Raw genomic sequence first — 14,024 nt, forward strand, 5'->3', positions numbered from 1 at the left:
AAGGAGAGATTCAGCTGCCCTGGGAGGAAACCTCTGTCCGCAGCCACTCTCTTCTCTTCCTCCCCTTTGGGGATTTTTGCCCTGGTGTTACTTTTGGAAGCATTTCCAGTTGCCTTGCCCTTAGGGGTTGCCATGCATTGCCCCAGGTTTGGGGAGGCACAAGGGGGTGAGGCACAGCTCAGAGCTCCTCTGCAGCCATCCTGCACCAAGCTGGGCTCAGTGTCATGGGCTTTGTGGGATCAGGGCTCAGCCAGGATGCCAGGAGGGCGTGGATGTCTCCTAATAAAAACCCCACAAGCTGTGATAAAGGTCTTTATTAGAGCCTCTGTCCTGGTCCAGAAGAGAAGGATCTCCAGTACAGGTGCCCTGGAGTTCAGCCAGTCCTCGAGACTGTAACACTGCAGGAGCAGCTGAGCTAAAATAGGAGCCCAGGGGAGCAAGGCTAAAGTAGAGACACCTCAGAGCACTCGCTGCCTCCTCTCACTGCATCTCCATCTGTGGCAGCTCCCTCCAGGGCCTCTCTGCCCAGGAGAGCCTTGTGCTGTGTGCCACCAGCAGCCTGTCCCAGCCTGTGTTTGGGCAAGTCCCAGTGACCCCGCCACGCCTCCTGCTCCGTTTCGGTCCGGGGGTTGTGGTTTGCTGCAGCCGCGCTGAGCGCTGAGCGGGGCGAGCGATCCACCCGGGGGTCATTTCCATACGGCTGGGACCGCAGGTGCTTTCTGATGGCTCCTCAGGCAGCTGCACAAAACGGCACCCCCAGGCAGCCCCCTCCCCTCCCTGCCCGGGATCCCAGCCCGGGAGCGCAGGAAGGGAAGGGCTGGGGGCTCTGATAACTGCATCAGGTTTCTCTGCCCAAGCCTGCTCTGGAGGGATCAGAGATCAGATAGAAAGGCAGCTGTTTCTTCTGAATCCCCTTCTGATTTTCAACTAGAAAGGTTCTGCTAAACCTCCTCTCTGTAGTTTCTTCCTTCAGTCGTTGCTGTACAGGGAAGAAAGAAACCCAAACCCAGGGCAGGTGCAAGCACATGATCCTGTCCCGGGGAGGGACTGCATTTTATCCTTGCAGCAATCCTTTTTCCACCTTCGGATTTCCAGGTTCATTCCTGTGGTAGGTTTCAAACCACCAGCTGAGGTTTCCAGCCCTGTGCTCTGCCTGAGCTCCGGATCTCCCGAGCCCTTGGGAATCAGTGGAGGGAAGATTTTCATCACAGCAAATCTCTGGTCCCACTCCACTGCTGCAGGAATAGGTTGTCCAGAACTGAGCTTGCAAGTAAATTGAAAACAAGATTGCCTGTAAAACTGGGAATGTGAGAGGCTGTCACTGGTGAGGAAGAGGAACTTGGGGCTGGAGCTCCCTGCCCAGCTTTGCCAGCTTTCAGCCCTCCTGCTGCTCGATCTGCCTGCCTTGGCAAAGCCGTGTGTGCAGCCAGAGCCGCCTCTCCTTGTCTGGCCCCGGCAACCTCGCAGCTCTTTCAGTTGCACAAACTCCCTGCTATAAATATGCCTGTGCTGGCTGAGAAAGGCCCTGCTGCAGAAGCGAAATAATCGGAGCTGCAGCGCTTGCATGTGCAGCTCATCTTTCGGGGCCTCGGGAGGTTTCAGGGATGTTTGTAAGCGGGACCCTGCTCCATTCTCTGGGCTAGGCAGTGACTGTGACCCCGGGCAGCTGCTCCTGCAGGCCTGTGCTCACTTGAGCCCATCTTTGATGAGAGCAGCCTGATCTGTGCCGACGTTGGAAGCTGTTAAAGACTTTCGGAGTGACAGAACCACAAGAGTTGGTTGCTAATGACTTTTTTTCTCCATACCGGTAAGCTGACATCTGTGAGTCATACTCTCCTTCTGCTGTGCCGTTTGTGGTCTCAAGTTTGTGCTACCTAAATACAATCAAACAGATTTCATGTGAAAACCGATATTCTTCTGTTAACTCCATGCTGTATTGGCATGACACTCATCTTGCATCTTCAAGATGCTTTTTATCCAGTCAGTTCCCAACTCTCTTTGGCCTCCCACCTCTTCCAAGCAGGCCAGGAACAGCCAGCCCTGGCTGTTACCCACCACAGCACAGTGTGCACTGCTCTGCCCTGGCTGTGCCCCTGACTTTGGACATGCTTGTGGGTGGGAGAGGATCAGGCTGCTCCAGGCAGGATGATGTGAATATGAAGGGGTGATGGAAATGTGAGGAGATGATGTGAGCGTGAAGGGGCGATGGGAGCCGAAGGGGTGAGTGTGAAAGGCAGCGGTTCATGTCGAGACAGGAGGGGTGAACACAACCGGCCCGGTTTCAAGAACCATCGGTTTCGGGCAGCGGCTCCAGCCAGGGCTGCCTGTAGCCAGCGTGCTCAAACTCTTATCCTGTGGTGTTTGGGGGCCGGGTTGAGAGCACAGGTCGGAGCGGAGGCGCCCTGGATGCGCTGCCCCCGGACCCCCGTTCCCCCGGCAGCGCCGGCTCCGCTCCCCGGAGCGCCGGGGCCGGGGCCGCCTCCGGGGCGGGGCGGGGCGGGTCCCTCCGCCGCTGTCACCGCTCGGGGCCGGCCCAGCGCCCTCCCCTCGGCTCAGGCCGGCCGGGGCGGCGGCGGCTGGGACGGGCGAAGCGGAGCGGAGCGGGGAGCGCAGCGCAGGCGGGAGCGGAGCGAGGGAGCGCGGGAGGAAGGAAGGAAGGAAGGAAGGAGGAGGAGGAGGAGAAGAAGCAGGAGAAGGAGGAGAAGGAGGAAGAGCAGCGGGAGGAGGGAGGCAGCGCCGGCCGCGCTGCCCCGGGCGCCCCGCTCCGCGCTCGGCGGGGCTCAGCCGCCGTCCCCGCTCCTGGCGCGACGCCCCCGCGGCGCTGCCCCAGCCATGAAGGCGGCGGTGGATCTCACCATCATCAAGACGGAGAAGGTGGACATCGAGCTCTTCCCGTCCCCCGGTGAGCGCCGTGTCCCCTCCGCGCAGCGCTCCGCGCAGCCCCGGCCCCTTCTCTCGGCCAAGGCGGCGGCGGGGGAGGTTTGGCGGGGGGGGGGGGGGGGGGGCAGAGGCTGGACCGCTGGGGAAGGGTGGTCAGAGAGGTCGGTGTGGGGTTTTTGGGGGGTGTCTTTTGGAAAGGAACACGGAGCGCGCCCCAAGTCGCAGCGCAGCGGCGCCGCCCGGGCTCTGCCCGCTGCCTAAGGCTAGTTGACTTTCCGAGCGCTTTTATGACTTTCTATCCCCCTCTTTCTTTTAAAATCCATCCCGTCGCCCCTCCAGCCTCCTTCCCTCACGCTCCTGGCATCCTTGCCGGGATGTAGGGAAGCCCGTCCGGCGGGGAGGCAGGAGAGATGCGCTCCCGGGGCTCCGCGCCCGTTCCCGTCGTTAGCTGGGATGGATGTGTGTTCCCCCATCCCTGGCTGGAAATGTCTTGTGTAGTCCAAGCACTCGTGGGGTTTGGGAAACACAACTCCAGTGCTAAATACTCTGGATTTAGCACGTTTAATCCAGGAAAACCAGCCGCTTTGATTTTTTTTTTTCGCCCTTCTGGAGCTGGAGAAATGGGTGGAGAGAGGGTGCAGAGAGCAACACGTTACTGAAGGGAGGCGAGAAGGGTTTTTGTGTGTTGTAGCGGGGTGAGTTCAGCTGCTGCTGGCTGTGGTTCCTGCTCCGAGCCGAGCCTGACCAGAATAAGGGCTGCTGTTCACACACTGCTGGCGTGTGGCTGCTCGCTGACCCCGGGTGCTCAACTCTCTGCCCTGCCCAGGCAAGGTGGAGGATGGAGCTTGGAGGATCCGCAGGAAAAACAAAAAACAACCCTTTTTTCTGCATTAAACGAGTCCTGTTGCTTCATCTCTCCCTGCTGCAATTCCCACTGCGCCAAACTGGAAGTTTGCTGGGTTTTGTGCAGCACCGGTGCGGCGAAGAAAAGCAAATTAAAGATTGAGTTGTGCATTTCTCTGCCGGTTAGAAAGTTTCTAGGAAAGGCAGAAGGGAGGTACAGCTCCCGCAGGCTTTGGGATTTTGGGCTGCGTGTGGAAATGAAATGACAGCTGAGCGCTGGAGCCGCACAGGGGTTGGTGCTTCGACTTCAATAGATGCTGGTGCAGCATCAGCGGGGCTGCAGAAAGCTCTAAACGCAGCACCCCCCTTGGCTTCAGCCATCCATGGGCTCCAAAGTGTCCAGCGCAGGGGTCTCCTTTGGGATCCCTCCTCCCATCCTCCCCGGCCGCTGGGAGCACCCTGTGCTGGTCAGAGCGCCAGGCTTCAGAATGCCCGAGAGATGCTAAGAATGCACCTACACCGCTGGAATGAGAGGCTGGAGGGGAGCTGAGGACCTGTTTGTGCCTATTTCCTAAGACTTTGGTGAAGACTCATTGCTGCCCTTCAGCCCCCGAGGGCAGCCTGTTCGAAGGGGAGGAAAACGGGACAGGAATAAACACCTAGACCATCAGGGTGGGGTGGGGTTTGCTTTTCACTCCAGAGTAAAGTATCTGTTAAAATTTGCACGCTCCTGGTGTGGGTGAGAGCTCCCACACCAGGGAGGCTCTGGGTGTCTGGAGCAGTGGAATTCCCTGGTGCCTGAAGGGAGGGCTCGGAGTTTCACCCTGCCTTAAGTTCGTTTTCTTCTGTCCCTGAAAGCTCTTCTGCAGCTGATGTCAGCAAACTGCTCTTAGAGCTGACCCAAAGTTGAAACTTGGGCAGGAAGAGCTCTGAAAAACACAAACCCAAGAGGTAGAGAAGCGCTGCCCCCCCATCGGCTCAGCTGCAGCCGCTCCTGTGCTGGTGGCTGCGCTCGCTGGGAGCCACAAAGGTCAGCGCTGTCAATTAGGTGGCTTAACCTCATTTCCCCTCCAACTCCGAGAGAAAAAAGCTGCAGCTCTCTGGTTTGGTGGGACTGATGGTGAGGGAAGGAGTGTGGATACTGCTGGGTTGTGTTCCTGGGATCCAGCCAGGGGAGGAGGGAACATCACTTCTCTCTGCTCCTGGAGGGCTCATCTGCTCCCTGATGGCTCCTGCAGCCCTGAATCCACCACCAAATGTTCCCATTGTCCTTAATTCCAAAATGGGCTGAGAAGGACTCCAGCCCCTTGTCCCTTTGCACGCAGCCATGCGGGTGTGATCAGTGGGGTGAGCCTTGGGCAGGGAGGGCCCTGCAGCCAGAGGGTTTCAGCTGTGCAGGATGTTTGATGTGCCAGGTGCCTGATGCCCCGTGAAACTCTGTCCCCTCTCACCCCCCAAACCAAACCCTGTCCCATGCCACACCTCTGCCTGCAGAACTCCGGGGAGATTTGTGGTGTCCAAAGGGTTTAAAAATAACCTGGAAGGGATATGGAGCTGTAGAAAGCTTCCAAGGCAAAGTCCTCCCACTCCACCCCTGCTACTACCAGCAGGAATGTGTGAGTGAGATGAGCAGGTCGGAGCCAGAACCCCATGGGGTGGGTTCTCCTTCAGGACACAATTCTGTGTGCGTGGATATTCTTAGGAGGATGTGATGGAAGGATGCTGACATCACTTGTGGTTGTACATACATGGCTGATCCACCAAAGGCTTGGTGGGACGTTTTCTGAGACAGTAAAACCCCAAACCACACAAAATTCAACCCCAAGGGAACTTCACCTGGGGGCTGATGAAGGCTGCCCTGCACAAATCACTTTGTTTCCTGCAGCCCCACCAAGCTGCATTTGCTGGCTGTGGGCAGAGTGGGCAGCAGCTCCAGCCCTGCTGGGAGCTGTGGGGTGTAACTGGAGCTCCCAGGGCTAATTTCGTGCTCAGGAAGCTGCAGATTTGCCTCCCCCTCGGTACCAGAGCAGGGCTGTAATCCCAGGTGTCATTCCTGGGATCCCAGGTGGAGCAAGGATGCCAAACTCCCCATCCTGCATCCAGCCCTCCTCCTGCCTCCTTTCCCTGGAGGTGTGTTATGGGAGCAGGGGGGGATTTGTTCCTGGAAAAAGGATTTGCTCTGTGCACACACAGCACAGAAATCCCGGCTTTTTGGCCCTTCCCATGCCTACCCCGAGGACAGCTGGGACATGGACACGTTGTTTCCATTGGCCTGTGCGTGGGTGGCATCCCAGGGGTGTGCTTTTATCTGGCAAGAGCTTTTCCCTCTGTTTAGGATTTGGTACAACATCACTTAGGGCTGAAGCAAGATTTTTCCCTTCCAACCCAAAGCTCTGTAAGGTTCTGGTTCTCCTGCTCTGGCGGTGCCGGGTACAGGGAAGCTCCTACACAGCTTCCAAACTGCTCGGGATGTAGGACCTGCCTGAATCGTGCTTCTCCCCCTTCCCACAGCCAGGTCAGGCTTTGCTTTCACTTTCAGCGCAGACAAATGAGGGAGTTCGCATTCAAAGCGAGCCTGGCAAACGCAGAGCTCCTCCACAGAGCCTCGCCGCGGGCAAGAGGCACAGAAAATCGCCCTTCTTTAGGTTTTAGGAGGGATCCTTCATTCTGTCCTCTGCCTTGTCTAGGGAGGACTAGTTTGCAGCCATCCCTGACTCCAGGTCATGGAACGGGGTCACAGCTGGACCAGCCCGACCAACGGGGGGCCATTTGCTGAGCTGCTCGGGGTAAAAATGCTCAGGGACTTGGGGCATTATTCTCATTATTCTCAAAAAGACAGGTTTAATCATGCCTTATCCTCGCAGGGCTGAGCCTTCCAGCTGTATCAGCTGCTGTGTGACTCAGTTTCCCTGCTGCTGATGGGCGCTGGCTCCTGCATGGCCACGTTTTCTTTCCATGCGGGATGAAACACATCAGAGAGCCCAGCATTTCCCTCCCTGTTCCGGCACCTTCTCTGTCCCCCCTCTGCCTCAGAGGCGCTGGGAGAGCGCTCACCTGTCCCCCCGGGGACACCCGGGATGCCAGAGTCTGGGGAAAGGAAAACACGGGTTGGTGTTTCCAGGGATTCAGGGAATGGCACCCGGATCTTTCGGGATGCTTCGCTCTGCAGTGCGGCCCAGGCGAGCGCTGGGCTCGGCTGGGGATGCTCTGTGTGGGCTGCAGTGATCAGCAGCGAGGCTGAGGCTCAGGAGGGCTTGGGGCCGCTCTCGCATTTTCGGTGCTGATTGCCTGCGGAGGAGGTGAGAACTCAGCTGAAGAAGAGCAATTACCTCTGTATGCGCTGACAAAATGCCCATTACTGTGGTATCCAGGCGGGATGCAGGAATGAGAGGTTCCCAGGATGGGGGGACTCGCTGCACTTGGCTGCCACCGGCTTCAAGTTTTTTAGTATCAGCTTCCCACCAAAGCTCTGAGAAGGGGTGGACAGAGGGCAGCTCACGGAGCTGTCCTTCAGGGACATCCACAGGGCACATTCCCTGGTTTTTAACCTGGTACGGGGAGGGAGATTTCCAGGGAACTGGAGCAAACCCCGTTCCTTTCACGTTTCCATGCCGAGCTCCCCAAAGCACGCACCAAGTGTGTAATTACAGTGTCGTTCCATGAAGTGGCCCCTAATTTGCCATGTAATTACAGCGTGCCACGCTTTGATGGGCCTTACAGAATGCAGGGATAACACAGGCTCACGCTGGAATGCTGCACTCCAGCTCTCCAAAGGAGCTGCTGTGGCATCCGAAGACTTCCTGCACTCCCAAATCCAGAGCAGATTGCAGGCAGGCAGCGAGGGGCTGGAACTCCAGCAGGACTGTGGCACACTGAGCTTTGCCACGGGATTATCACAGAATCCCAGAATGGTTTGAGTTGAAATCCTTAAAGATCTCACCTGGGTGACCTCCCACTAGCCCAGGTGGCTCCAAGCCCAGTCCAACCTGGCCTTGGACAAGTCCAGGGATGGGGCAGCCCCAGCTTCTCTGGGAGCCAGCTCTGGGTGGAACTGCAGGCTGCTGTGGCAATGATGGGAAAATGTGGGAATCCACAATCACATTCTTCTGGAATGGATCCTGCTGTGGAAGGAGCTGGGGGCAGCTGCATCAGGCTGCGGGTGCACAGGTTGTCCCAGAGATTAAAGCCTCAGGTGGGTGTGAGTAGGACCAGACTGTCTGAATACATGTCAGGGATGTGAACTGGCAGAGGTGCTACCCTAAATGGCTCCTGTCAGTTGTGGCACCGGGATCTGCTGGGATTTTGGGGAAGAAGGGAACAAATCCAAGTGAATCTGTCCCAGATAAGGCAGGAGAGTCTTCTCCTTTTTGCACTGTCAGCTGGTCCTTGCATGGCACCAGGTGAGGAAATGGCAGGATGTAGGACAGCAAGTGTCACTGCTGTCCCTGATCCAAAGGATGCAGCTCTGGCACCCTCCAGGTTGACAAGCCTTGCTTGGTGGAGCACCTGTGCTGGGTAGGAGCTGCCAGGATGCTGAGGAGGTGCACAAGGAGGGGATGATCTGCTGTATTTGAGCACTAAAACTGCCCTGGAGCCAGGGCCTGACTGTTCATTGGTCCTGGAATCCCTGTGGGAATTGGGTATTCCATAGGGGCAAGGCTCAGCCTGACTCCCCAGTTTGCTTTTGGCTGGAGTTCCTGCTGGATTCCAGTGTCACTCCCGAGCCTCCTGGTGCAGCTCCAAGCCCCATCCCAGCAGGAGCCAGTGGCACAATCTGCAGCTGATCTGAGCAGCACAGCTGTCTCACAGCCAAAATTCAGGCCTGCAGCCCTTTTTTTGTAACCCCATGCCACAGTTATCCATCTCAGCTCTTTTGTTCCTCTTCCGTGACTAAGCTGCTCACTGCCTGGGTTTCTTTTTTTTCCTTTCATTGTGTAGTTTATAATCTTCCAACGAGATACAGACAAAAATTTGTTTGCAGCGCTGGCCAAGAAGGCTCTTGTTTCCCTGGCACAGGGCCATGCTTACATCTCCAGTCAAAATACTGCTGGTTAAACAATAAATATTTATTGATTCTCGTACGAGCTCCTACATTTTTCCCAGGTGCAGTGGAATTTGAGGGGGGAAGCACTTGAGTGCTGCCCATGGCAGAGCTGGGAGATGCTCTGCAGATAACGGGCCTGGAGTGGGATCTCCTCCTGCAGAGGTGACTTTGCAAAGCTGGGGTGGGTCCTGCTGCACAGCCCTGCTCTCATCTCCCCAGCCCAGCTTCCCCAGCTTTGGGGATTTGTGCCTGCAGGCTTCCCTGGCAGTGATGGGAAAATGTGGAAATCTACAGTGGCTTTATGTGCCTGAATATCTTCTGGAACAGGGGAGGGACAGTCTGGGATGGACACAGTTGGAGGCCAAGTGCACAGAGATGGCAGAAAAAGAAATAAATCCTTCAATCCCAGAATGGTTTGGGTTGGAAGAGACCTTAAAGCTCACCCAGTGCCACCCCTGCCATGGCAGGGACAGCTCACACTGGACCAGGTGGCTCAGGGCCCTGTCCAGCCTGGCCTTGGGCACTGCCAGGGTGGTTTCAGTTTGCAGTTTGGTGTGAGGGCTCAGCTGTGGTGTCTCAGTGTCTCACCCAGGCTCTGGAGCCTTGCACAGGCTGCAAATATTGCCTGGCAGAGCCTGAGCCCTGCAGGGCTGCAGGGGAGGCAGAGCCCCCAGTGCTGTGCTCAGAGCTGCTCCGAGGTGTTCCATCCTTCTCCTGAGGGGTGGCTGGCTCAGAGTAGCCCTGGATGGGTCAAGCCCTGCTCTCTCACTACCGTCTCTTTCTGGACTGAAACCCTGCATTTTTTTGTTGAGGTTTTGGGTTTTTTTTTCAGTCAAGTGCCAAAATCCAAGCCCTGATTTGTTCCTCTGTCCCATGAACATCAGCAGCTCATGGGAGCAATGCCCTCTGTGCAGGACCAGGCAGGTGACACGTTTTTCCCTGTCCCCTGCCCTGGCTGTGCTGACCTTGCACAGTTTCCTGGCTCTGCAGGCTGTGTCCTGCTCTGTGTGGGGCAGGTGGAGCCAGTGTTTGCAGGAAGGCAGGAAGCTGGTGCAGTACAGCCCCTTGCTCCCACACCTGGTTCCTGGAGCTCGTGGATAAATATAACCTGACAGAGAAATATCACAAACACACCGAGAGACAGCAGCTTGCTTTCCCAGAGAGGAAAATCCCCTCCTTTCTGTGGCTCCCTCTGCTTTGGGAATGAGGATTGGAGTCATTGTGACAGCCCTGGTTGTGGATTGGGATGTGCAAAGTCCCTGGGCTCTGTCTGGCTATGAACTGGGCTCTGGGGCTGGAATTCCCATTCATTCATCTCCCAATTGCTGCTGGGCACAACAGCAATACCTGCTCCAGCAATTCCCTGCTTTCCAGCTTTTTTCCTCGTGTTTAAACCTTTCCTATACAGCCAGCAGAGGCAGAGACCTCCAGCCCAGGTGGCTGGGGCAGGAACCCCAGGGTTATTTGAGGCTGGAACAATGTCCTGGGAGAGTGCAGGGAGCACTGCTCTGCTCTGGGCTGTAGCTGCGTGTAGGATATCTTCCCACTGAATCCCATTCTGGGATGGCTGTGGGGCTGCCTCCTCACCCCAGCTCAGCATCCAGAGCTTGTTAATGAACAAAATGCATTTTCTTACACAGAGGGGATTCTAAATTGGCTCCACATGGGTTCTGTAGGTTGTGGCACTTTCCCGGAGGGTGATGGCATGAGCAGGAATGTGGGATTGATGAAAGAAGCCAGACACTGAGTCAAAGGCTCCCCCTCTCCCCTCGCCGTGCCCCCTCTCTCTCCCCCCATCTCATCCTAAATACTTGACGTGATTCCAAGGCATTCTTCTCATGGCTGGTGGGGAGTGCAGGAGAAGCCAGCCCAGGGATTGAGCTTTTCTTTAAAAGTTTCTTTCTAAAGCTTTGGGGCCTTGCACCCCAAAAGATGTTGAGAAAAGGTTTGATGAGACCTTGTTTTTAGGGAAACTGAGGCACAGCACTCCCATTCCACTGTTTCAGGGAGGTGAGAGCATCCTCAGCTGGGTGCTCCAGGTCTCCCTCTGCTTGCAGGACTCCTGCTCTCCATGCTCTGTGTTCCACTGCCCGGCTCCTCCCCAGCAGCAGGCAGGCCTGGAGCCATCCACCTCCCAGTATTCCCAGTTTGGGGGTGCTGGGAGACTGGGGCAGGCTCAGCATCCCTTGGGAGCCGAGTCAGGCGTGGCAGGATGGGGCTGGCTGCCATTCCCTGGGATGCTGCCTCTGCTGCCATGGCCTTGCAGGATAACCCTGCTCACTCAGGGGAGCTGCCACCGCCAGAAGCAGACCCCAAAAGCTGAAGCTGGACACTGGGCAGTGCTTTGGGGGTTGTCTTCTGTTGTTTACCCCCCATTGTCAGCACTTTTTATCACAATAATCAAACTGTGGCTTTTTGACCCACATGAAAGTTTTTTTCAGAGGTGCCTGTATGTGTTTGTGCAAAGCCACTGAATTTTGGTCACTGCTCTGGGAGCAGAAAAGGGGATTTTTGTTTTCTTACCTTTTAGTTTTGAGCAATTGTTTACCGAAACCTGAACCCTCTGAAGAAACAACTTGCAAAAGCTGAGTAGTCCTGGCTTTTTCCACTGGAAAATTAAAAAAAGACGGCGTGGGACACGTGAAATTCGGGTCATTATTTTTTCCCTTCTTTTTTTACCCATTATTGTTAGAAGCGGTTTGAAAATGCAATGCCAAGAGCTTTCTCTTTTCAAGTGCTCGAGGCACGTTACCCAACTGCTCCATCCCTCAGACTGCTCCATGAGGTCAGCAAACGCAATTCCTCCTGGTCTGCAGCTGGAAATGAGGAAAAACTCCTTTGAGGAAAAACTCCTTTGCTCAAGCCCTGGCATCAGCCCCGGGCAGCAGAGGAGCCCGGCAGCATCGGTGGCATTTCCCAAGCCCATCCTTGTGAAGGGCTGCCAGGAACTTTGGGCTTGGGGTCCGAGGCTGTGCCGGCGTTTGGGAAGGCTGGGACAGTTTCCAGCGGCAGCAGAAGGGTCTGGGAAGGCTGGGACAGTTTCCCTTTCCAGCGGCAGCAGAAGGGTCTGGGAAGGCTGGGACAGTTTCCCTTTCCAGCGGCAGCAGCGGGGTCTGGGAAGGCTGGGACAGTTTCCCTTTTTCGGCGGCAGCCGCGGGGTTTGCGATGCGGAGCTGTCCCGGTAGCCGCGGCCCGGCGGGGCCGCTCCTCGCTGGGGCTCTTTCCATCCCTTTAAGCGGCTCCAGATTTGAATTTGGCTCCAAAGGCCGGAACATGAAAGGCCCGGCCCTGCGCCTGTTTGCCTTCGAGCGGGATGACTCGCACCATTCCTGCTTCCAAGCAGCCGAGCCCGGAGCAGCCGGGGCCATATGGATCCTATAGAGTGACCCGAGTGCCCGGCGGAGCCGCGCAGCGGGGCGGGGAGGGGAGCGATCGGAGGGAGGGGGAGGGAAGGGATCAGGAGGGGCTGCCCCGAGCTGTGTCACCCCCGGGCCGGACCCTTTCCCCCCCTTCGGCGTCTTCAAGGGCTTCTGCCTTCCGTGGCTGTCGGGCTGCCCGTCCCTAGCACTCACTGAGAGCCAAAGTTCGGCTGAAAGACATCTCAGAAATAAAAGAAGAAGGGAACAGGGGGATAAGACCCCGGAGGAAAAGGAGGAAAGGGAAGGGGAGGACGATGTGCCTTTAAGCCGCGTGTGTAACTGCTCGCTAATCTGGTGACTAACTCCGTGCGCGGCTGCCAAACCGGGATCCATCCCCAGCCCAAGGCTCGGGAGTCATCGGGTCCCCTCCCTGCCCCATCCCGCGCGCCGCCGGGCGCCAGCCCCCCCGGCCCCCCGCACTCCCCATGGCAATTTATTTACTCATCTGGAGGGCACAGCCCCGGCGGTCTCTTGACTCAGCAGTCCGGGGCTGATGGGAGCTGCGGGAGCAAATTCCAGGCAAGAAATAATCTCATGACTTGTCTCGGAAAAGATTGCTCCGCAAAGATCCCCTGACGGTCACGGAGCGCTCCGTGCCGGCCCCTCCGGCAGAGCCTGACCAGGCTCCCGATTTCCCAACCTCGGGCAGCCGGCCAAGGATCCCGGGGGGACTCACTGCAGCTTTCTCCCTCGGAAAAGCAGGGATGGACTCGGAGATAGGGGATGGCACGGGGGCCTCGGACCGATGCCTGTCCCCCTGGGACACAGGGAATGGGGACCTGGAGCTGGCTGGCTGGTGCAGGGAGCCCAGAGCTTGGGGCTGTGTTGGTTTTTGGGGCATTCCTCCTTTTCTTCCCCTCTACTTTCCAGGGAGAGTTTAAGCCCTTCCTTCATCCCCAGGCAATTTTGGTTCCTCCATCTGTGTTTTTGCCCAGGCACTGGCATCACCCCCGGGAGGGCTGGCACTGAGGATGACTTTCGAAGCATGTTTTTCCTTAGGTTTTTTTCCCCCTCCTGTTGGCTCTTTTCATCCTACATTTCTCTCATCCTGGTCTTTTCCCCCCACCTCCTCCCCATCCAGAGTAACTGGAGTTCCATCCCTCTCTGAGGGCTCTTTGGGAGGTCTGGTCCCATACCCAGTGTGGGAATGGGGTGGGATTACACCAAGTTGGGAATTAAGGACCTTTACAAACTGGCATTTTTCTGTCAGGAAAGCCCTGGGGGTGGGCAGGGCTGTTGGGCGGACAGCTCCTGTGCCTCCTCAGCTGGGATCAAGGCTTGGGATCACTCAGCTCCTGGGGCCATGCCAGGTTCCTGGGGGAGCTGGTCCAATGCACGGTGCCCTTGGAGATGAAGGGAGAGGAACCAGCCTTGGATCACTGGGGAGTCACTCCTGGGGCACCAGGAAATCGGGGCCAAGCTCCCAAGGGAATCTCACACCCCTCAAACCACACATCCAAGTCACTGCCAGAGCTCCTCCAGCCTCCTTAGGGTTGACGGAGGATTCCTGGAGTTCCTGGCAAGGGCTCCCAGCTCCCAAGTCCCAAATGCCGCCCCCTCCACCCCCTCCTCCATCGAGTGTCTCCTAAAGAGCCTCTTGGCGTGAGCAGCCGAATTCAATCAGCCCTTTCACCATCTGCTCCAGGCACTTCTGCCGGGAGGGCTCGGGGCCAGCCAGGCTGTAATTCCTTAATGGCTTCCGGATGCTCCGCGGGGTGGATGCAAGGCCTGGGAGCCTCTCAGCCTCTCTCCCCCAGCCCTCACTGAGGTTTCCAAGCTCAGGCTTCCTCTGGGCAGATCCGAGCCCCTCACAGTTATCCCTGCCTGCCCTTCCTTCT

The 14,024-nt window shown here is 57.1% G+C and overlaps 1 protein-coding gene across 2 annotated transcripts in view; it reads left to right on the forward strand.

Moving 5' to 3' along the window:
- Positions 1 to 14,024, forward strand: part of ETS1 (ETS proto-oncogene 1, transcription factor) — a 77,281-nt gene that overhangs the window by 27,071 nt on the left and 36,186 nt on the right. The window contains exon 1 of one of the 2 annotated variants that reach the window (XM_030232575.2): positions 2,565 to 2,902. The exons of the other annotated variant lie outside the window; for it this stretch is intronic. Within the exon in view, the coding sequence (XP_030088435.1) occupies positions 2,833 to 2,902 (70 nt within the window). The 5' untranslated portion in view covers positions 2,565 to 2,832. Of the gene's footprint in view, positions 1 to 2,564; positions 2,903 to 14,024 lie in introns of those variants that run through there. 2 annotated transcript variants of the gene reach the window in all.

Source organism: Serinus canaria, chromosome 24 (assembly GCF_022539315.1).
Source record: "Serinus canaria isolate serCan28SL12 chromosome 24, serCan2020, whole genome shotgun sequence".
Taxonomy (NCBI): Eukaryota; Metazoa; Chordata; class Aves; order Passeriformes; family Fringillidae; genus Serinus; species Serinus canaria.